At 30.9% G+C, this 25,625-nt stretch overlaps 2 protein-coding genes across 8 annotated transcripts in view; both read right to left on the reverse strand.

Annotated features, from left to right (window-relative positions):
• Window positions 1-5,782, reverse strand: part of Dys (Dystrophin) — a 380,727-nt gene extending 374,945 nt beyond the window's left edge. For 2 of the 7 annotated variants that reach the window (XM_070107158.1, XM_070107153.1), the window contains exon 1: window positions 5,569-5,780. In XM_070107158.1, the coding sequence (XP_069963259.1) occupies window positions 5,569-5,674 (106 nt within the window). In that variant the 5' untranslated portion in view covers window positions 5,675-5,780. Of the gene's footprint in view, window positions 1-1,850; window positions 2,068-5,568 lie in introns of those variants that run through there. The other 5 variants (XM_070107166.1, XM_070107163.1, XM_070107165.1 and 2 more) reach the window with 4 other exon arrangements.
• A 7,068-nt stretch (window positions 5,783-12,850) lies between these two features.
• Window positions 12,851-25,625, reverse strand: part of LOC106620112 (IDLSRF-like peptide) — a 107,890-nt gene continuing 95,115 nt past the window's right edge. The window contains exon 5 of the mRNA XM_014238508.3: window positions 12,851-17,741. Coding sequence (XP_014093983.1) covers window positions 17,594-17,741 — 148 coding nt within the window. The 3' untranslated portion in view covers window positions 12,851-17,593. The remainder of the gene's footprint in view (window positions 17,742-25,625) is intronic.

The raw sequence follows: 25,625 nt of genomic DNA on the forward strand, positions 1-25,625 counted from the left end.
TGTTTTCGTCAGGTGCTCATAACCTCAAATTTTTAAACGCAGAGCTAAGTTGTGAATAAGGGTCAATTGAGAACAATTTCTTATAGTTTGAAAATATTTTCTGTTTGACAAAGAGTCAACAGAGTGTCAAGCGCCATCGGAACTATCTAGCGATGTCTTCATAGGCAGTGGATATTTGAATATCTAAAAAATTACAGTTCTTCAAAATTGTCTACAACAGTACATCGGTTGTCTGCATATACGCGAACTAGTCACCCAGTTTTTGAGATATCGATCTGAAAGTTTGCACAGGCCGCTTTCTCGGCAAGAAGGTACTCGTTTGGCGGGACCGCCGATGTCAGACCACTATAGAATATAGCTGACATACAATCAGCGTATCAAGAGTCCGACGAACATAGTATAGTTGCTGTAAAATATGGTAACACTTCGTATCGTTGGTTAATAAGAGTTCTCCTCTCAGTTTAAGGAATGCATAATAGCGAATAACTGGAAATATTTTTACTCTTTTAGTTCCTTTTTAATTGGATTGGGCATACATACGTACATGTAGTACAAAATGCAATTTATCCTTATTAAGTATAACTAACTTTTTCTTCGATTTCCTTTTAAGAATTAATAAAGTATAATAATTAAATTTTTAAATTAAGATAAAGTTTTATAGATCTTATGTAATCGCTGTATAACTTGAAATAATTTTAAAAATGAATTAAAAAATTCCCAAGATAAGGAAATTAAAAAAATTTAATAAATCAAATTCTTCGTATAATTGAAACATTTCAAATGATATTCAAATCTGCCAATGTCATTTTGCTATTTCGCCTTTGTTTTATTTTAATATACGCAGCAGTCTAACCGGTTTAACGTTGCTTTTGTCGAGCTTGTTATTATTATTTTTTTTTTTGCCTTTTCAGTTAAATGTTTTCTTCTTTCCATGCTTTGGCTGTATAGTCACTGATTTGGAAACTCGTTCCACTAGGAAAGCTTTAAAAGAGGTACATATGTTTGTGTTGTTATTATAATGACACAACCAAGTTAACTGCATTTTTTGACGTTTTACTGCGTTTGCCACTTTTTGCGCCTCGCACATGAGACATTTCTGTTATTTACACCTTTGCTTTATTTTATTTATTTATTTATTTTTTTTACTGCTTTTGCTATTTTGCATTTCTTGCACACACATATTCGCTTGAAATTGTTGCGCTGACAGCTGGCATTTATTTTATTATATATTTTCTTTTTAATGCTAATTCATGTGCCAAGGTTAATTTACACATCACTTTGATTCAATAATCCATATTATTATTCTTTTTTACCGAAATTTATTATCATTTCGCGCTGCAAATAAACACTTTTGCCTTTGACTCATCGCGCTCTTCGCATATCGCGCTTAATAATGACATTTCATTACACAATTTTATTTAGGTTGTTTTTTTTTTTGAAAACTACTAACAACAATCAACAGGTGATCACCAGCAACAACAACCATATAACGCACGAATCGGCGCAAGGGCAGCGGCGCAGGCGCTAACGCCGACGTCAGCGTCTCCGAACGATGTGGCCGAAACGGGCTCTACCGACGAGACCGCAAACGCTCGCACAGCCAAAGCTGCGGTGGTATACACAACACAAATGCCGAGATATATATATGTACACTTAGAAGTGGCTCGGCCAGAATATAGCAGGGGAATTTTCTTCCAGAAAATTTAATATATATTTTTTCATTTTTGTGAACTTAAAAGTGAATTTCTGCATTACAAAACATAATTTTCAGCTTTCCTACTGTACATTTTGCTTTACTTTTCCTGAAAAACCACTCGACTAATTTTTTACTACCAACTTTTATGACCCACCTTCCGTTTCTTCACACCAATTTACTTTGATTACGTCATAAATATAGCACTTTAGATAGAAACTCTTGAATATTTTCACTTTTCTTTGCACTTCTGCATCAATTTCTAATAAACACAATTGAAATAAAATAAAAGCAAAACTAAAATAAAAAGTATATTTTCTATTCATGCACTTCGTTTATTCGCGCGGTTTTAAAACACTTTCGTATCGCTCGCTCAATCGGTACCAACTAATTGCTCGGCGACTGCTCAAATGCTTTCCTAGTGCTGGAACTCGAAAAACGTTACCAACAACATTTACCAGCGTCTATAAGTTCTACTCAACAAACCAGTCAGCGTAAACAACAAAAAACAACAAAGACTCCCCACTTGTTGAGCGCCACTGTCGCCGCTCAGAGTTAACAGACAAGCAATTTGGCTCCAACGTTTTAGTGCGAGAGAGTTGAAAGTAGAATTGTGCAGAGGTGAGTGTGTTGTGACGAGCGAGCGTGCGTGTGGCGCTTAAAAGCGGCCGGCAATTTTCGTTTACGTTTCGTTTTCATATCGTTTCGTATGTTCCAATGTGTTGTTGATCAGATTAATGATAATTAAGTCATTGAGAAATGGTTTGAGAATCATTCAACAGTGTTGTCATCACTTGGAAATACATAAAAATTCCCAAATAGATTAAAAATTGATAGAATTGTACCTAATTGGGGATTAAACGAAATATGTTACATAATGATCAGAGTCCCCCTTTAAAATTTGTTTTAAAGGCGCCAATACTAATCCATATTTTAGGAAATTTTTCATTAGAGTTCGTTCTTCTTTGAAATTATAAGGCTACAGTTTGTGAGACACCATTAATACGGTAAAAATAAGAAAACTTCGATTGCACCGAAGCCTTAGTATCATTCATTCGTTCTTGCACCCTTCAAGTCGAATTAAAGTTACTCAGAAAGGAAAAGAAGATATTTCATGAATATATTTATCTTGATTTTGTATGGAAACTATATGTTGCGTTGCTTTGGACAATAATTTATACCGAATTTCAGTTCCATATAAACACTTGATTTGATCGCTCAGTTTGTATAACAGCTTTATCCTCTAATGGTCCGATATGGGCATTTCCAAGAAATGAGCACTTTCTTATGGAGAAAATGGCATGTGCAAAATTGCAGATCATGTCTCAAAAACTGAGACCAATAAGGTGGTTTCCGAAGTTTACTTCTGGGCTATACAAATTTCGTAGCAAACTTAACATAATATACTCTGGTCAGGTTATAAATAAAAGCGGAAGTTAACAGACATATGCTAGTATAAGTAGTTTTCCCAGCAGGATAGTAAGTATTTTCGTATGGAATAGGAATAAAAATATGTTTATGATGAAAATGAAACAAAATTGATACAATTCAAAACTGTTATGAAAATATAGTTAACAGAATAAATTGTTGTTCATAAGGGTTTGAGACGAAAGCTTGAAGCTGTCGTCTGGAGACAAATGAAATTATGGAATATTTGTCAAAATTACAAAATGATCTGAGTATATTTCTGAGTCAAAACTGAAATTCACATCTAGCATAATATGCGTAGCTGAGAATTAGTTTAAAATTTCATAACTTTTGTTAAAGATAACCGATAGATCTCCGTAAATAAACCCTGCATTACTTAAAGCAGCAAATATAGTTAAAATCCCGAATGTAACAAAGAAGGATCTAAACAAGTCAAGGAGGAAGATATTCCGATCGCAGTAATTGGTAGTGGAATACTAAAGAATCAAACTTTTATTTCTTCTGCGCGCTTTCAATATCGATCCAAAACATACAAAAATCATGTATAAAGCCAACTCCGAAAAGAACAAGTTCAGAACGAGTAAAGCATCATGGACGTTGTAATGAAAACGGGTATGCTATAATAGAACTATCTTATATTAGTGATGAATGATTTTCGAACCGTTTATATAAGTCTTGCTAATCAGACGCAACAATCAAAAATATGGATTAAAATTTCACAACTGTCAGAAAATTTGCTAGTGAGTTATAGTCTTGAGAGTAAAACAAGGTTTGAAATTTTAAAAACTTGATAAAAAGTACAGTTGATAACAAAAGACTTTATTATGGCTTGATGAGAGTTTCCCGAACACTGGGCCAGTCGACGCAACATTCTGTAAATGGTTTCATGAAATAGAGTTAGCGTTCAAAAGCGGCTTTTTTGGATGAAAATTTACAAAAATCTATAACATTAATTTATATAAGGTACATTATAGCAGAAACTATGTTGTATAATAAATTAAAATTATTTTTTTTAAATATTTTATTTCAAATGATACAAACGCTTCCGCCTGCTTGGTAGTGAATAATGCCTTCAAACTGGACCAGTTAGAAAGTAGCTTACTTTATAACGTGGCTTGATTTTATGAAATATCAGAATATTGAGAGTGAAATTGGTTTTTGGCATCAGTACAAACACACACATATGTATGTATATTTTCAAATATAGTATATACTATTTTGTAGTAATCATTGCAATATATGAAGCGGTAGTGACTGAAATACCTGAGTAGTAAATCATCAACTTTGTCAGGAACTAGACCTTACCATCTTAAATTCAATTAGACAAAAGATAAGAGATCATACGATTTTTTATGTATTTGGTTGTTGATATTGGCTTCAGCACAATTAATGATTTTTAAAGGTTCTAGTTTTTTTCGGATATATCTAGCTCTTATTTTCGTATAGATCTGAAATTTTAAACTTTTTGTGGCATGATCTTTAAATGATAAACTTCGTAAATATACATACATGCTTATATATTAATTTATATAATGTACAAAATTGTATATGCATATGCTGTGGGCATAATTCAGAGATATGAATAAATTCGACATAGCTTCTACTCAGTCCAAAATATTTTAATGTTCCAAAAAAATGTTTGCTTCATTTTTGCTACCAAATTAATCATTTTGAATTTAACTATGCAAAACCGAGATAAAATCTCAAATTTGTTTATCGCACCAACCAATTTGTGTCTTTAAATAAAGAGAGCAATTTATCTAAAATCTGTTGGCATGTCAGTACCTGTAGATGTGGCTGTGTTTCCCCAAGTACATGTGTTAATTTGTTTACACACGAGTGAAGTTACCGCAAGTACACAAGTAAACAAGAGATAATATAAAATTAAACAGGCAATACTACACATGTTCTTATTAACATATGAAATGGGCGTAAAAAATGCATGGCATGCTTAACCCAGTAGGCAAAAGCGGTGGTTAAATGAGAAAACTTTTTGGAAAATATGGTCGTTTTTTAATGCCTTTTACTTTGCAGATTCTTATTATAATTTATGTTCAAAAACTATTAAACTCATTTATCGAAAATAATATACATCATGAACTATTAAAAGAATATATAAAGTATAAAAGTTAAAAATTTAAATAAAAGACTATTTAAAATTTAGATTGACATGTAAACACCGAACAACTTCAGCATTTACGAAGTCAAGGCAGATATTCGTATCACAATTTTGGTTTTAACGCCGACTTAATTGAGTTTAGCAACTAGACCAGAGTTCCTACAATTTTTTTTATTTTCTCAAACTTTAGTATCTATTATAGACATATAGTACACTACCCATACAGTATCCACAATGTGCTACATATACTCGTACACACTAGTCAGTTGCTTATTACTCGCTATCTTAATATGCATTACAATAAATATTTAGATATTTTATTACTCACCCATAAATCTGATACGAAATTCGTCATAACACAGTAGTTGAATAGGCTGCTCCTGGTATGCGGGTTCACAAATAAGTTCGTAGTCGTATGGGTCATGCCAATCCATCCTTATTTTGTTGTTTTGTTTTTAAAGCACTTAAAATATTTTTAATAATTTGTTGTAATAAAATTATATATTTATACTTTTTATTGGCAATGTTTAAAAAATATTTCCATATAATATAAACTTTACAACGACACACTTTTTGATAAAAAATTGTATGTAGCGCCAAAAAGTAGACATTACAATTATTTATTTATTTCACTTCACATATAGAGCTTTTAAGCTTTAATAATTTAATTATACATAATCCTGCAAACTTGTTGACACGAATAAAAAAATTTTTCACACTATACTTGAAGTATACTTAAGTGCTCTGCCGAAATTTAAACTTCATGACAAAGGTAAAGGTATGAATACCGTTAATAATGTAATAAAGTATGAGCTGTCTGAAGTTGAGTGGATTTTTAATTTTTTTAACTTCATCAATTCACTCTTCTTAATTAATTTTTCCGTTTTTTCTCGCATTTTACTAAAGAAGTGCAGTAATACTGTATTAAATGAAGCATACCTTTAGGATTCAACGTTTTTGCACTCTAAGTTTAACTCGATTATATGTATATTCGCGTTGGAATTTGTAAATAAGAAGAATCAAAACTTATTATTTTTTTTTTTAATTTAATCGGCAATGCTACAAGTAGAGGAATTTACAAAACCCGAACAAGGTCTCAAATTGAACCGTCTGCTATCACGCAATGATAGTAAATTAGTTTTGGTTAAGCTCAGATATTTTCCTATCTAAAAGAGTTATGAGCGGTATTTACTTTTATGTTAAGGCTTATGGAGTAGCTTCAGGCTTAAGATGGCATGAATTGGCTGGGAGGAAACTGAAATTTAGTGCTTATGTTTCGGTTGTTTCTGTTACAACTATTCAAGGATTAAAATGATGAAAGAGCAACATAGAATATTGACGTGAGTTTGGCACCAGGAATGGCGGACGAGATATTCGTAATAAGTCGCTATCGATCTTTACAGTCGACATAATCGATAGCTTAGTTCAGACTTAGCTGGACCAATCGAGGTTCTAAATATATGGTTCTTGACAGTAGCTCAACAACAACTTAGAACAACACTATGGGTAGATATTTATTTTTTGGTTTTGGTCGTTACGTTGGCAAATGCGATGACGATTTATCTGTAAACCTATAACATGAACATATTTAGTACTCCAATACAACATAATAACTTGGGATTTTATAAATATAAGAAGCATCAGAGTTGGCAGCAAAATATCTGCAGATGGATTAGACGGATAACTTTTAGGTTTTTTGGATACGATTATTTTTCATTTTAAACCATGCGATGTAGCTCAAAGCGTACATTAACGAAATTTGGCAATAAATTTAAGAAAAATTGTTTATAAATTTATTTGATACACTGGAAAAATAAAATAGATATTAACACTACTATATTTAATTTTTATTATTATCTCTTTAGTCACTTAAAATTCGGTTTCTTCTGAGTAAAATTATCTTGTATCTATACATATTTCTTGTTTCTAGACTTTAACTATACTCTGTATTTCCACAAAACAATAAAAAACCGAAATCGCTCGAACATAACACGCCGCGCTGACACTTCTCTCGCAATGCACGCCTCTCAACTGATTAGAGATGCTTCAACTAGCAGCGCATTAACTATTACGCTATCTCGTTGTTAAAAAAAAGCGAATCCAACTAATAAATTAATTTATTTTATTAATGCTTCGTCTTCGCCTCTTTATTTACATTTTGTACGCTTTCGTTATACCAGTACTAGAGACGCTCGCGACGCGATAGTTTCAACGACGCAAGATGACAACAACTCCAACACTTGAGCACCTAATTATGCCAATACTCGCGTCTATTTACGCGCCAAGTGGCAGTTGACCATTTATTCGCATTTCCACATTTTGTAGCACTCGGCATTTCGTGGGGCAGAAGGACCGATCCATTTCAGTTGTATTTACTTGAAAATCCCTTTAGTTGCTACAGTCTCCCTAAGTTGCGTTACAAGCCGTTTAACTCACGTTCTGCAGGTTCATTCGCTCCACAAATAACTGTATATTACTTAACCTTGTCTCTTCGTTCGATCGCCTTCTCAGCACTACTTCCAGCAATGCGCCGGCACTTTTAAATTACTTGTACTCGCCAATTATGACACTTTCATTATTTTGATTGCTTATTCGGTGTTGTTTTTTGTTGGGTCCGCAGTATTTCGCTATTTACATTATAATCTCTTAAATGAATACAATTTTTTAGCATGGAAAGCAACAAAAATAAAGTTTCGCTAATCGCTCTGACTTGGCTATCTTATCGCTAAATTTTTGAGTCTTCTTTGTGTTACATAGATTTTTAATAACGAATTCGTATAAAGGGTGTTCCAAAACTAACATATTTACACAAATTTTAACAAAATAATTAAGTGGTAAAAGCATTTTTTGATTCATTCTAGGCCGCCAAGGGTGCAAAATCTTTGTCTTTGTAAGCTTTGATTAACCTTGACTTTAGCTAAAGGATTGAGTTGTGAAATTAAACAATGAGCCGAGAGAATGGTGCTTTATATTGGAGATAGACGTTAAGAAGTAAACTAGCTGTATATGCTAGAAAGCAGATGTGTTCATACCATAGCTCACTTGGCTTTTTTATGCTTTATCTTAAAAACCATAACGTTGAAATATTTGCAGTAGTATGTCATTTATGGTATGGTTTGATAAAAGGTGGAAACTACTTTTTGTTATTGTAAAGCTCGTATAATCTTTCGTCTCTTAATTTTTTTGCTATTATAAACATGAAGAGCCTTGTTATCTCCCAAGTCATTTTAACTAGTTTCACAATTCTTCGGAAATGGTTTATATATTTTCTTAAGCACTTTCTAGATTTCACTTTCTCATACATTTTATCGAAAAGGCATTGGTGCCTATGTTTGTAGATTCATAGATCTTTAGCCGTATTTTAGCCCCAAAGAATTAAAAATATAGAAATCGTGTTAATTTTCATTCCAAAGTCACATTAATTGGCAAGATAGATTGTGCTATGGATTCCCATGACCAATTTTACAAGTGATTGATATAGGTACTTTCTAGATAAACGGAATATCTACATTTCCGTGAATATGTAGTTGGTACTCTTGAGTAGGGTAATGTTATCTTTAGTGTGACCTTAATCTAATTTATTATTCTAAGAGGCCATGAAGCTGTGAGCTAAATACACGGAGCTGCATCTAACCTTATATAATATTATGCTCAACCAAATAAACTGTTAGCCTGTGATAATCGAATACTACTATTATATCGCTATTAGACCCATTAGAAAACCCTTTGTATACATGTTTTTGCACAAAAATGCGAAATTACTGACATGCTTTTACCTAAACGTGTGATTGGTTCTTTTCTGTTGTTTTTTGCTTGTCTATATTGAACCTATTTATCAAATAAATTAATAGGCTTTCGGCAGATGTCAGCTAATTCGTTTTCATGTTAGCTCATATCAAACTACCAAATTATTGATTTTTCTTTTTTATGAAAAATTGCTTGATAAAATGCATTGAAATGTAACGTCGAGTACAGTAATGTGTAAACTTCTAGAAGTAGTGGCCTAATTGGGATTCCAGAATAGTTTAACACATTTTTGTGATTGGCCTTGTTGATTTGGCCTTAAGTATACACTATAACAAAACCAACTTGGAGATCATCTCTCAACCTTAGGAAATAATTTAAGAATGAGCCTTCAGCCACCGTTAACGTCATTAATGGGATATATAAGATCCTGAAAATCTATAATTAAAAACGAATGAAAAACTTATATTGCCATTAAATAACATCGCATGTTTTCAATGTTTAGAAAGAGCCCTCAAAGGCATTTAGCATCAGGAAAGATTTCAGGATTACACTCATGTTGCGGGGTTTATTTTAATCATTGTTAGAGTTACAGCAAAAACAAGCTCACTTAACTGTTTGTATAGAATCAATCTTGTCTCCGACTGCAACATGAAAATAAGTAGGCAAATGAAAAAAATCTTCCTTCGACAACCCAAAATAGCACTTTATTGTCTGTAATTATTGTAATTATAAAAAAATGGGATTTGAAAACCTCTGGATCTTTCAGAAGACAGTTGTGAACCCGCTTCAATATAACTCAATGTCTTAGCTGTAGAAAGTTTGAAGAATATTATTATATATATACGTATATACCCATCAAAGTTTACCTCATTATCCCCAAAACTCACCCTTCTCCCGCTTCAAATAAAACATCGATTGTTCTTGTTTTTTTTTTAACCTTAAACAGCACATCGAAAATATGATCCATTGGAATGTTAAAAATGTATTTAATTAATATTGTTCATACATTTGGTTTGTTGTTGTACACTGCGTTTTTAATCGTAATAATACATATATAGTATAATATATAATAATATAATAATATATCATAAACAATATCATAGCTATATGCTCTCTGTCAATATTTATATGCCTTGATACTTGAAGCTTCTTCATAATTGTTTTATTTTTAGTATCTTGGTTTGTTGCATTCTTGCTAGAAGTTTGGTGTGTACTGTATAAGTGTGTTTGTTTGGTTTAACTATTTAGGTTCAACATTTTCGGTTTAGTAAACATCTATTGTAGCGGTATTTTTGTGAACTGCAACAAATCAGCGATATATTTACGAACGTTTTTCTTTTCTTTTGAAAATACTTTTTTGTGCAGTCAGCTCAAATTTGTTGCGATTTTTCGGAGAATCTACAATAAATTGTGGGATGTTGTTCAATTTCGTTATAAATCTTCCAGAAAATGGGTTGGGTCAGATTTTTTGCAGCAAACTTGAGATAAGGCACAAAAATCATGTACAAAATTTATTTCAATTAAGCTTGAATCAATAATTATTACATTAAATTTTTTATTGAAACTGGTTAGAAAGAAAATGGAACATATGGAATTGAAACATCATTTGTAAACCAAATAAATTACTTGTCATTTCGAATTACCTACTTCACACAACTGAAAACGTAGTTACAAAGTGAAACAATGTGGGATTGAAACTCTAGCTCTTGCTATTTTCGAAGCTTTCAAAATAGAATGGAAAGGATTTTTAAGTGTAAAAATAAATACGTACACGAATCAGTAACTTGATTTATATTTCTTATATGTTAACATAATAAAAAAAACCAAAAGTTCAATTTTTTTACTTGACATTAACAACATGAAACTTAATGGAATTGGAACATAAATATGTTTACAAAAAATAATAAAATCTTTATCTATATATGAGTCAAAAAATCTCCAAAAAATTGAAATTTTAAAATTTGAAACGAAGTGAAATTGAAACACTTGACTTAAGGTACAGGATAATTTTAAAGCAACAATTTTTCGATTTTGTAGTGTTGACACAGCATGAAAGAAACTGACAACAAATACAAAATTTTAAAATAAAAACATGAATATTATCAAGATACACGCAGAACCGAGAAATATATACCAAAAATCTTATTTTGAAACAATCGTCTGTATGTATGTGTATTTATAAAAATTAAAATATTTTTTTTTTAATTATTTATTTGTTTAGATAAAATTATTAATCTAAAAAATTTCTTAATTACTTAATAAAGAGAGTTTTTTTTAAATATATTATTTTTTTATAAAAATAATAATAAAGACTTTACCACAATATGAAAAGTATAAATTTGTTAGTTTTATTCTTCTTCAATATAAATCACTCAATCTCTCGCCACCATGCATTACTGATTTGTTTGCATTGCGCAAAACTACCGCTACACAGTAAGGTAACAACTATACACTGAAAAAAATATTAGCGGCCTTCAACTTGATTTAATTTCTACATATTTTGTTGTTGTAATTAATTTCTATTGTATTTGTTTTAATCTCTATACATCCATTAATCGTTGGTAATACGTTATTCATGTAAATTTATTTATATTTATATAATTTTATAATAATTTGTGTCAAGTAAACTGATATGTTTGCTGATGTTCACAGATACTTTTGTCATCTACTGTATAAGTAAAACTTTTCTAACTCAACAATTGCGTTGTGTTGACTTGATATGTATAGCGATTGAATATGTATATATATTAGTATAATGTTTTGTTAATTTTTATTTGAAAGTTTTCATTTACACGCCTAATATCTTACATTTTACAATAAAAGTTCGAAACTTGCTGCTTTACTTAAATATTGTATATGTATTTGGTTGAACATTTTTAACGTTTTGAAATAGTTAGCTGAAAAAGTTCGGAAAATAAAGCACACAGGGGAGTTTTGTGTGGGCATATTTTTTCTACGATTTGAGTTTTTCATTAAACTTTTACAATATTTTTATTAATTTCTTTAGTAAACTTATTTTAAGTTGATTTAAGATTCAACTACTTTGTTGTAGAGTAAGTAACGTGCGTTATTTTATTAGCTAACATTTACAGTGTGGTTTGAATAGTCAACATATATATTGATTTTAGTATACAGTGTTTTTATAATGTATTTTTTTATTTCTTTTAGATGACTTACTTGCAACAAATTAGTGATTTTTACAGTGTTGTCAAATATATTGATTTTCACTTAAAATTTCATTAAAAATTATTTTGTTTAAAAAGATTTTAAACGTATTACAATAATATATTTGAACAGCAAAATTTTAAATAAATAATTTTTTTTTTAGTTTTTTAGTAATTTTTTGACAGTTAACAATTAAGATTTCGGAATAAAACCTGATTGAAATATTTTATTTGAAAATAACTTATGAAAATTTAATAGTGAACATTTAAAAAAATTTAAGTTTAATATGTAAGTGTTTAGTATTTTAGCTTTATTGGAATACTTTTACTTTTTAAAGAATTTTTTAATTTTTAATAATATATATATTTGTTTTGTATTCTTTTTTATTATATATATATTTTTTTAAATATTTCACTTTCAATTTAAATATAATTTTTGTTTACTCTTTTACTTACAATTTAATATTTTTGTATTAATTTTTTTTGTGTATTCGTAATTATTTAATGTTATGTACTGTATTTTACGTGCTTGTAAGAATGAATACATTTTTATTTCTTTATATTTATTTTTTTTTGTTTGTTTTTGCATAGGAATAAGTAGTTTGTCTCATTTTCGTTTCGTTTGTTGAGCTGCCTTCATTTTCACTTCCTCTTTCTATATAACACCTTTTTCTTATAATAAATTCCAGCTTTTATACATACATCATTCTATATTTTATATACACAATTTTATACACATACACTGCAGTTATCTTTGTGGTAGCCATACATTATACAATTTTTTTTTAATATTTCGAAAATAAAATTTGCTCAGTGTATTTTCTAGCTTACTAAGTAAACGTGTATTTTGTTTATTTTTAACATTTCTTTGTTGATATAACTGTGTATACTCTGTTTTCTATGAGCTACTAAATAGCATTGAGTACAACAATATTTTTCACAGTGTAGTCGTTATTTAAGAAACATTTTGTTTTTCTAAAGACATTTTTATAGTTGAGTAGTAGTTACATTATTCAACATTTTTTTTGGTAATTTCTTTGTTTTTATTTCCTTTGCTTGTTGGTAATTTTTGTTTGCTCACTACTTTCTAATTTAAGGTACTTATAACTCCATTTATTCAAAGTGGTCTCTTGACTGGATACATGGTATTTAGTTTGCGGTGAGTTCTTTTGTGATTTGTTGTGATGTATGGCTTTGTACGCATTGCATTGATATGTATTTAGCTCCATTTTTTAATTTTAAGAACTATGCATTTGAATTATGTTTCTTTTTGAAAACGTTAGTTTAAAATTACTATCTTTTTGCTACCTGCTGTTTGCGACGTTGAGAAATTCTAAAGCATTTTGTCGTATTCTCTTCATCTCCACATGGTTGGTGTGTCCTCTTCATTATAGTTATTATTTTTTTTTTTTATAAAAATATACAGTTTTCAGCTTTCAATGTATTTCGCCTAATACGTTCTCTCACCTAAGCTTCTTAACTACTTTAAATATTTTTATTTTGTTGCATGACCATATCGATATATCTATTGTTTACTATAGCTATTCACCAATTTCAAAGCTTTTGTTGTTCCACAATGTAATAATAAGCACTCTGTGTTCGATTTTCTCTTGTTTCCAATATTTCATAGTGTAAATTGTCTAATACTATAAATTTTACCTGTTCGTGTCTGCTGATATGTTTCGTTAGTATTAATATTTAAACATTTTCACTTCGGAGTGATCGATACTGTTGTGATGACTTTTATGGAGACGACAGTTAGTTTCTTTCAAACCAATATAAATAAAATTACCTTTGGTTGTTACGAATTTATATAAAAACTGTAGATAAATCTTTTATTTAATTAAATTAGTTAACAAGTTGGAATATTTAAAAAAAATATTATTTAAAACTAAAAAATAATTTTCGAAAACTCCTCCTCATTGTCAAAAACATTAATAAATTCCTAGTAATTCCATCAGCTAGAAAATTAAAAAATAGCATTTTAAACTAAAAAAAGTATATATATTTTTAAAAATTAATTAATTTCTGTACATTTGGAATCATGTTTTTAGTATACCATTTTATGACACTTACGGCTGATTTTTAGTCGTAAATCTATATTATAGTGTTCGACTTGCCTTTACTTTCAATAAGCTGTTTAGCTGATTTTAGAAAGTTGTAAACACAAAGTAACTTATAAAAGTTACCAAGAAAGCGACTTTAAAGACCAAGAAAGCGACTCGTTAGCTTAAACTTTTCAGCAAAACCACTCACTTTGCAGCAAAACTGGCCTTAAATATCTAAGAGCTGGCAGTTGAATGAATTAAGTATCAAAATTTGATATCAAATTGCTATTAAAGTTCACCATTGACATTCTATATGACGAATACTTCAGCTCAAATTAAAACGGCATTACTAAGGACCACTAGGTAGAGAAGAAATATCGCTTCAAAGAAATGTGTATTAAAAATAATAAAATGTACGTTAAAACAATAGTATTTAACAAAAAAGTAACTTAAATAAAAAATATATACAAAATAAGTTTTGAATTAAATAAAAATGAGAAATAATTATTTCTGGTAAAAAAAATGGTAATATTAACAACTTTTGATTAAAAGAAAATCATTTAACATATTTATATCTTTGCAAAAAAATATATTTATTATATAATATATTAAAATATTTTTTTTTTTTGTTTTGATTTTAGAGGACTTCAAACTGTCGAGTTTCCATAAAACTCAACGGAGGTTTAGTTTGGGTCAGATATTTGTTAACGGCATCAAACACTCCTTCAGCGAAAGCCTAGTAAATGTTTTTTCTTTTTTTTTTTATATTACATATATTATAATTTTTTTATAAGAAAAAGAACGCATCCATAACGCAAAACTGAAAATCGATAAAGAACAGCCATTACTTACTAAGAAATAAAAATTAGCGCTGAAAAATTTAAATTTCCTTTATATAACGAACCATGAACCGTTAACTACGATATGAAATAATTTCACGTACAACTGCACATATGTATGTATGTGTATTATATATGCATATGTAAACATGCAGTATATACATGCTTTGTAATATATACATATCTAAAAGCACAAAGCTGTGTAGTCGGCTTACGTAACCGCTGAACTGTCACTCAAGTGTCAAATTTTTCGACTTTTACCGCTTTTTCGCGTACGTTACGTTTGCTTTCGCATTTACTGCATGTATTTCAAGCGTGGTTATGTGAACGCATACTAAACTACATATGTTGTAATTTGTGTTTTTTGTGATCTTTTTGTCAAATCAGGGATGTTTTTCTACGTCTTACGTAGGACTTAAGTTTTCAAATAACATACTTGTATGCATACATACATATAGCAATATTTTCTAGATTTATTTTCAATATTTTTTTGTTATTTTCTGCTGAGTTCCCATAGATACGCGCACTAATCGCTGTTGAAAGCATATTAAAATACCATTATGCTTTGTGAAGCAAAAAAAAGTATATTTTCTATACTAAATTTGATATGTATGTGTGTGTTTTATTAAGAAATATTTTTTTGTAAACTTATTTTCTTTATTTTAATACTCTTTCATTTCGAAAACCGGGTTTTTAAATAGCTGCAGGGCTTGCTAGGGTTGTTTTTGTTTTTTTTTAATATGTTTTTCTTCTAAAACTACTTTTTTATAATTTTGAATACATGCAGATACATGAGATATGTTATAGTTGACCATAAATTCAGTTAGTATACTTTACTGGCTTATAATGTCTAGTCCAATATTTTTCTATACTTTTTCGCCACTCTAATTCTAATTGTAAGAGAAAAAGTGTCACACATTGTTATGTAAATTATTTGAAAATACAGTAACTTAATAACAATTTTTTTTTTGTATATTTTTTGCCGCATTGTCATGCGTTTATTGTAAGCTACATACCTTAGAGCGGGTTTTTTGCACAAAAAATTTTTTTTTTAATTTACAACTATGCGTTTATTAATTAAAAAAAAAAAAGTTGAAAGATATTTTCGTATTTGTTAGTGTTTGTTTTTCTTTAGCTGGAAGGTATATACTGATAGCCATTGTGAGATACATACATACTAATTGTACTGCGGCATTAGTCATGCTCATAAGTGAATGAAGAGAATTTTTAAAATTTTTTTTACAATATTTTTTTGTTGTAATTTTTGTATTTTTTATAATTTTTTTTTTCTGGTACAACAGTTGCTTTATTTATATATATATATTTTGTTTTGCATTTTTAGTTGCACACTTTGTTTATTTTGTTTGTTCTTAGTTTTCGAAAACTCTCAAAAATTTCTTATTTCATTTATAAGTTTTTTTGCAGCATTGCCTGTGTTTTGCACTCTTCTACTTTTCAACATACACATTGCATTTTGGTTACGCTATATAGTTTTTTTTTACATAGAAATTTCTCAATTTTTTCGCATTTTGTTTTTTTATAATCACCATTTGATTTTTGATTTTTCATTGTTTATATCGATCCTGCTTCCACATTTTATTATTTTATGATTGAATTGGAATGTACACATTGAGATATCACTGAAAACCATTGACTATTTCATACTTTTGTTAGTTGTTGTTATTTATAATGTACACTATTCTTTTCTCAAAAATTTCAGTTTTCAAAATAGCGCATTGACTTGATGTCGAAAAGAAAGCAACGTTATAGTTAGTGAGTAAAGCAAAAAGTGCGCAAAGTAAGGATACAAACAAAGCGTAGTTAGTAGCAGTAAAACCAGTTACAATATTTTGTTTGTTGTAATTTGTATTTGCTCATGCAATCCCCGAAAGTATGCAATACCTGCATAAACGCCTCAACTACTAACACTATACCTATATATTCTCGCGTTTGCTTGGAACTTTGCAATTTTCGCATTTTATTTCTACTTCTTCGCCGCTTTTACACCTACGCAACGCTTTCTAACTTTATTTTATTTCAGTTAATTTTTTTAAACACAATCGATTTTTTTGTTCTCATATAATTTTTTGCAATTTTTTTGTGGTTTTTACTAGAATTTTTTTTTTATAAAAATTTGCAAACACACGTCAAAATTAAATTTTGGTAATTAAACGATATTCCAAAATAAAAAATATTGTGTTTAGAAAATGGAAAGAAACTTGAAGATTTCACTGTAATTTGTTCCTTCACTTTAAGATTTGAGAAAGAATTATGTTCCAACTGCTTTTTTCATGTGTTTTTTGCTATTTTTGTTATACCACTGCATCAATGAATCTGCGTTTGTATTTGTTGTGGTTGGTGTGTATGTCTGCTTGTGTATGTGTGTGCTTTTTATTCGTAAATCAGGCATCTCCCTATTTCAACTACGTCGACCGAATACGTGTTCGTATTTAGTAGTTGTAGTTGTCATAAGGTGTGCCCAAGTACGAGTAAAAATTAGGGTTGATGGGTTGTGCGTGTGCATAATAAAATCCAGAAGCGGGATCTGGCGCCACTCAGTCTAGGAAGCCGGTGTTGACTAATTTCTCCAAAAAGAACTTCACATCGCCAAGTTCGGAATCTTTAATGCCGAGTGACTTCAACATGCCGAGATCGCCATTTTCAACAGCCATAAAAACGGATCGTAAGTGCTCCAAGTCGGATCTGAAATTAAATAAATAATGCGTTAATAATACCTACAATATAAATAGAGTATATAAATAAATTTAGACGTGCATGTCGGTCACGGCTTTCAATTCGGAATGTCGCTCTTTGGAATACATTCTTAAATTTGTAGAAAGCTATATTTCTAAGACAAAACGATTCCCATACAAGTGAACGAAGCTTAGAATTAATATTGGGTAAAGGAACTTCAAACTGTGCCATAGAAGTATAGAATATTTAACCTTGCTTTGAGGGCTTTAGCCTTTGCTCCTCTAGTTGCATCCAAAGTACCAAAGCTTAAGATTATCTATTAGCTTAACTATAGACGACCTTATTGGGACTAAAATTAGACCACGAGAACCAAAAACTCCGATGACGTTGATTAGTGATCACACGATGACGAATATAAAAAGAAGAACTCCATTATATATATAATAACAGAAACCTCTCAGAATCGATAAAAAACCATTATACAATATAAGTAATTGCTGAAAAACTGACAAAAGACGAGCATAAATCTGTTCAAGTTTAATCAATTGCTGATGGCAATAATTTCAAAGGATAAGCAATATGCTCTTCTAAAATTACTTTTTAAATCTTTAGAGAGTAAAAAAGAGATTATAGGTTTTAGTTAGAACTCTGTTCTACAACAACTAAAAGATCGTGGATTAAAGCTCCAAGAATGCACTATCTTGCGAAGGAACCCTAACTTTTGTATAGCTGCATAACACTTGGGCTGAAACTTCGCGCAAAGAAAACACGTTTGCTTTTTTTTTTGTTCAAGATTGGCTTTATTCGTCAATATAATCTCCATTAAGAGCAACACAGTCATTCTGTCTGCGAACAACCAATAGTAGCTGGGAGTCGAATCTGGAGAATAAGGTGGATACGGCAGTAATTCAAAGTGCAATATGATAGTCACTATTGATGGTTTTTCTCTTCTCAAATACCAAGGCTATAACCTTTCCAGCTGATTGTTGTGCTTTCATGCGCCTTGGGCGAGGTCACCAGCTGCTGTCCACTCAGATGATGATCGTTTTGAATCCGGAGTGAAGTAATGGATCTAACTTTCATCCATTGTCACACATCGACGCAAAAATTCTGGTTTTTTATGATTAAACATGGTCAAACACTGCTCAGAATCATCAATACGTTGCTGTTTTTGTGCAACAGTCGGCAAACACGGCACCCACTTTAAACAGGGCTTTCTAATGGACAATTGCTCATGCAATATAAAAAATTGTGTATTTTTATTGTTTTCTGGTGTTAGAGCCTCATTTGCACGCCCACTGTGTATCGCATCATTGGAGTCTACACGACCACGTTTGAAGTCAGCAAACCAACGTTTTATTGTGATTTCTGGCTGGTAGTCACACAATCGTACTTTCATAATTGGTTAAACTAGCCATCCGGTGTCGCCTAACAGCACCGAAAAGTTTTTTTACTAGAAAACAGATTTGTTACAAAACATTCTTAAACTTTGTTTTTTGTGTATCCACTCAACAGTTATAACATTTGACAATACGAAAGAGTGCTTCGCATTATTTAAAAATGGAGAAAAATAAAAGCACGGAGAATATAAATTGCTTTGATTTAAGAAAGATTAAGAGAAATACAATGAAACGTAAAAACAATGAATTAGTCAAGAAGTGGAGAACTGGAAGCAGGAAGAAAAAAAAAGTTTGGGAAATATGAAAAATTTACAAAGAAAGTGTAAAGCGAAAAAAATTCGTGAAAACTTCTGATAACAAATTCGTTTAAAAATTCGTAAAGAAAGTTGTTGAGAGAACAACAAGCAACAGAGTCAAAATATTTCAAAAAGTATTCACAAAGTTTGCAAATCTTTCACGTGAAAGAAACACAAACCGGGCGTCATGGGAGTTTTGAGGAAATAATTAAGAATTAAATGAAAGAATATACGCATGAGATATTTAGGCAAGATATCGCGTATGCTTTTTCAAGTAAGGATGAGGTCGTTGGCTAGGATTGATGATGAAATACTCGCATTGTATGTTATATAGATAACTTTCCTATCTTGGTGACAATAAAAGCACTGAATATAATATCGATCTTGGAATTCTACATAAACTAAACACTTTTGATTTGGACTTGGCTAGGTGCCTGTATGAAGTTTTTTATCATGTCCACTTTAACAGAAAGTTAAGTTTGAACCATGACAACAAGAAAGTTTCTGGGAAAAAATTATGGTTCTTTACGCAATGAATCACAAGAAAAAGGATGAAGCTGAACGGCTTCAGCGATTTTCTGGCTAAAACAAATTATTCAAATGGATATAGTAGCCCTTTCATTATCGTACTAACTAGATATTTTTACAAGAAATGGGTGTAAAGAAAATTGCAAAGTCTTAACTTTAATAGGATGGTACGTGGAACGCATTTATCAGCATATGATTATGACTTAAAAAAGTCTCTCTATGAAATTCGAATAAAAATTACGGATATTGCTGTTAGAGTTGGTCATCATAGGAATACTATCACTAACTTCCTCAAAAACCTCGTTTCTTATATGAAAACGAAAAGGTATGGCAGAGCAACCAACATTGGGGAACGATATAGCAATGATATAAAGCGGCTTACTGTAGAAAGAGAAATACCCTGCAAGAAGACTAAGCATCATTTAATAGTTATTATCACTAGGAATCGTCTCAGTCCACTTTTGGTTGATAATAAAGTCATTAATAGTAGCAGAGAGTCTTTTCAGGAGTTACTTTCCTCGACATCGTCCGTCTGGCATTTGCGGAAAAATATAAATTTAATGCTATTAAATTCCCAAATTTGGTTTTCTGTGACGAACACAAATATTTGGATGCTCAGGATAGCTCTCATGAGTACTGGCGAGATTTAATACAACCAAGGTTGGGAAATCAAAAATACGTTTCCTTACCTTGCTTATCTGCGTAGACAAGCGACTTCACATAACCTTACAAAAAATAGTTCAATGCGCTAACCAAAAGTTTCCTTCCATAAATTAATTGTTTCCGGCTTTATTTTGAAAGACATATTGAGCAATAATATCTTTTGCCCATAGTTCACACCAAACAGTCACCTTTTAAAGACATAACGACCTTTCAACAAGGGTTTGTGGATTACCATCACTCCAAATAAGACAATTCCAGCATTCAAGCAAAAGCGAGTTTCATCGCAGAACAAAATTTTATTGTGAAAATCGGGATCGGTAGTCATCTCGCTTTGGGGACATTCACGGAGTGTGCGACACGCATGATGGCCGTTTGGCTTGAAATCTTACACGCGTTAGATTTTGAAAGCCAGCAAAGTGGATGGTCACAGCTGCAATTGTTGCATGCGATGGCGCAGTGACTCATTAAGATCTTCTTCAGCTTCACATCAGCAATAGCGTTTTGATGCGCACTAAACGGCATCTCTGAGGATGCGCATTATCGACTACAGTCAACTTGATGCGAAACCGACGCATGCTGGGGGGGAATTACGGATGTGGTATAACGTATAATACATTATCGGGAACTTTTAAACTAATTTAACAAGTGGATTCTACCTATCAAGAATCATCATCGGTCGCAACGTTGATACATTTACAAAAGCGAAGACATCGAACATTTTAGTAAGTTCTATTCATAAACTGTTTCTTATTGGGTTGCACTGAATTTTGGTTTTCGGTTTTAATAGATTTAGGTGAGATTTTACTATCTACCGGGTATAAAGGACCAAAATAGCAAAATATTGCGAAAGCTAATGATTTTTGCGAAAGGTTTTGTGGTGATATCGATAAGACCTTATTTTGAAATATAATATATAGTGAAAATTGGCAAAAATATATTTTGTTTTAAAAACATATTTGTTTTTTGTTATTTTATATACATATTTTATATATTATAAACATATTTACATTAAGGTGCTGTATGTGGCGCATATGTGTGCGTTTATTTATTCGAAGCTTCACATATGTCTAATTTTAACCTTCTTGCATAACATTTGGGTTCTCCTGGATTTGCAATGTTGTTTTGCTCTTAATTAATCCCAGCAGGCGTATTTGCTAGTTCGCCTGAAGCTTTCGCAGAGATCGACATACAAGCAAGAACAAGAACTACAATCACACAGTTAAGATGCTAAAATAGGATAAGCATATGCGAAGGCGCTGAAACACGCAGTTACTTGTATTTTGTGTGTGTGTGTGGACATTTGCTCCATTTATAACTTGTCCGATACTGCGTACTCATTTATGGTTTATCGGCTTACACACATGCATGCACTTTTGTTAGTTTGCTAACGCACTAACCTCATTTTATTTTGCATTAATTCTTGCGCTCCCACACTTCTTGTCCGATGTTTCTCTGGTGTCCTGTTTTTCTTTGCATTCGTTGTTGTTAAGGTCAGTACTAGCACTCACCGCGGGTTATACTGTGATAAAGTTATGTCTCGTATAAAGCTGGCGGACATACATACGATCATCAATCATACTCATTATATATGTATAACTGAGAATATGCTTCTGAATGTACGAGTATGTACTTCTTCGAATACATTTTTACCACTACATAGCCACACACTCACACCAGAAAAAGACGTTTGTGCGCCTTGAGGGCTTTTATGTTTCTATGGCCACAATTTGCAGCTCATCAAACTTGTCTCGCATATTTTCCCAAAAATTTCCCATTGCTTAATTTCATTGCGTATTTTTATGCGCTCTGTCATCATAACTTTTGCACTTATTTTTACTTTTAGACTGATTTAGCCAATCGACTCAATGGGACGTAAGTTTGTCATTTTATTTCACTCACATTTATTTCTTTTCGTGAATACTGATCTTACCATAAGGCTGGGAAGAGAGGACAAGTGGTGAATTCGTCATCAAAATTTGCTGGTATGGGTCTAATATAATCAAGTCATTGGTAGCACACAACTAGCTTGAAACATCTTCATAAAACCTTAATAATGAGCTACAAAGTAGAAGAGAAAACCCCAAATAGGTGTAATAGCCGACTTCGATTCGCTATTTTTCTTCCCGGTAACTTGAATGCTGCTGCTGAATCAAAAAATTTGTTTGCGAGAGTAGCAACAAAGTTAGCGAGTTGAATTCAATACAAGAAAGCATCCGTATAACTATATATAAAATAATATAAAAATTTACAGTTACCGAAAGAAACCAAGTTTAGAAATGATTAAAAGCTGTAAATAGTAAAGCTTTTGCTGAGTTAAATCTCCGTTTGTATTTTATGCGATCTGATGATCTGGCAAGCTTTGCGAGTAGCTTATGGTTTATTATGGTTCGACTTTACGTAATATTAGGTCATATTTTGGTGAAATTGATTGGCTGAGAGAAAATTGGGTGAAAATGAAAGCGTCTCTGAGTGTCTGAGTCTCCTGTAACGCTATCAGCAATGACTATTTGTTATTTATTTTCACCACAAATCACGATTAGACACAATTTTTGATGTTTGTTAAACTTTTGCTTTTAACAACCTACAATTTCTAATTTATTTAGTTTTCTATCTTTTGAATGTGACTTGTCCGTAGAACTTGACTCATCAATTATGAATTCATTAATTTCATTGGTAATTTCATTGTCGCCTTAAAGGCAGAACACTAGAGCCATACGAATATCTTAATAAGAGTAATTGCCGCAATGATTCCATACTCCTTGCTTATCCGCATTTTTACGTCTCATTAAATTTTCAACGCTGAATTTTGCGTCAATGAGAAGAATGTTCAAGGAATAAACTCGTCATGCGTAAATCAAATTGAATCATTATTTTCAGATATATCTTAATTAGGTATTACTTAATTCTCATTACTAGATTACATTTAGGGATAATGAAAATGCATGCGATAATATTATATATATACATATGTTTATGTATGTAGTATGCAATTAAAAGCGCATTTGTTGTGTAATGTAAATACTTACATATAATATATATTAACGAATATATACAGTAAGGGACAACAGTAAATGACCAGTATTTCTCTTAAAGCTTATACATTTTATTAGACACAATAACTTAATTCAAAAACTTAAAATTAGTTAAATAAAAATACTTAATTTTAAAAAGATGTAAGTGTGAACCGTTCGGTGTGGTTAATAACACGTTAATACTTTGCGTGATTACTATATGGCTTTTTACGGCTTCCTTTCTTTTTGACTACTATTTATGATATTCTCTAACTTTACTTTCATCGGATCAAGTAATTTTCTATCAATCATCGACGGTGAAGTGTTTATATTCTTTGGTGAACTCTAATCGAACCTTACAGTGCTTATCACTTAAGAACGGTTTTTGCGATCGCTCTAGCCTTGAGCTCTTTATTTTTCAAGCATCTGCGTACTGTCTTGTCACTGACATTGACTCCTTGGACCTCTTTAATGGCTTTATTAGTTTCCACAGCGGTTTTTGTTGCTCCTGCAACAATGAAGCAACACGTGCAACAGTTGGGGACAACTTCTACGGACGGCTTCCTCTTTCTTCGTGGTGCTGTTAAATCATTTTGTTATTTTTTATTTTATTAATAGTGCAAAGAGAAATTTTATTATTTTTAGCGATTTCTGAGTAAGAAACAAAATTTTGTATATTTTGCAGCACGTTTTTCTCTAAAGCAGAATTTATAGCTTTTCCCATCATAAAGCAATTAAAAAGTTATTGAACTGCTTCATTGCATATTTTTTGGGTTATAAATAATGAAAAAGACTATATTTATTTACCTCTATCGTATTAAAATTAAACTTGAAACTCTATTTCTCAAAGAAATAGTAAAAGTCCCGTTACTTTTAAAAAAGCGTTACCAGCTGGTAATTAATGCACCGCTCAAGAATTTAAAATAGAAAAATATTGCCAAACTGATCTCAAATTGATGAAATCACAAGCGAACTCAAACTACCTACCCTGTATATTCGTGAACACTTTTGTCCCTCACTGTAAGTATTTATAAAGCAAATGCCATCGGTCGCGAAAATCACTCATATCTCATCTATTTATTATATTTAGCGAGTGCTTGTATGTCGTGGTTAATTAAAATTTTATTACACATTACAATTAAGTACGCAATAGCTATGTAATAAATGGCAAGCGATATTTCGCTTTAATATATTTGTTCAATTGCCAAAAAGAAATATTAAGCGCACATTTATTATGCTTTTGTAATTTAACTATATCTTTTAATCCTCGGTTTAGATGTCGGTAAGTTAGGTAAGAGTGTCGCCCCTACGGGCTACGGTTGAGATGTAAATCATATTAAATAAATTTTTAATTCTTTTAGGTATAAATCAAATTAATTTATCAAACAAAAAAATATAAAATAGTCAAGTACTTATTAAAAAATAATTGAAAAATGTTTTTATAAATTTTTTGATAATAAATTAGATTATTTTTTTAGCTGTGAGTTTCACAAATAATGCTAGAACTTAACATTAAATTTAAACGAGTATATCGAATTGCAAAATAGTTATGAAATTGACAAAGCGAAAGCTAAACTTAAAATTAAGTGTGGGCAGAGCATGCACGGCAGAAAGTGGAAGCACTAGGGGTGCATCATAAACAATGCATTCCATGGAGAGGATAATACTTATGATGGGGATTTGAAAGTTAATTCGTTAACACATTAAAAAATAGTTTCTATATTATTTTAAGTACGAAATTCATATAAATACAACTAATCTAGTTAAATGTATGATTATTAATATTATATAAATGATAAGGATGACGGGTTTTAAGTGTAATCCCGGGTGACTGTTTCAAGTGAAGAGAAAATTAAAAAATTAGTTTAAAATTTTCTGTATAACACTTGGACTTATTCTTTAGATATATTTTCCAGTAAACAGTTGATTCTCTCGTTTCATTAAGAGTTCAGAACTTATCTTTGTCACGTTTTAGACAAATTAAGTCAATGACTG

This window comes from Bactrocera oleae, chromosome 2 (genome assembly GCF_042242935.1).
Source record: "Bactrocera oleae isolate idBacOlea1 chromosome 2, idBacOlea1, whole genome shotgun sequence".
NCBI classification, from domain to species: Eukaryota; Metazoa; Arthropoda; class Insecta; order Diptera; family Tephritidae; genus Bactrocera; species Bactrocera oleae.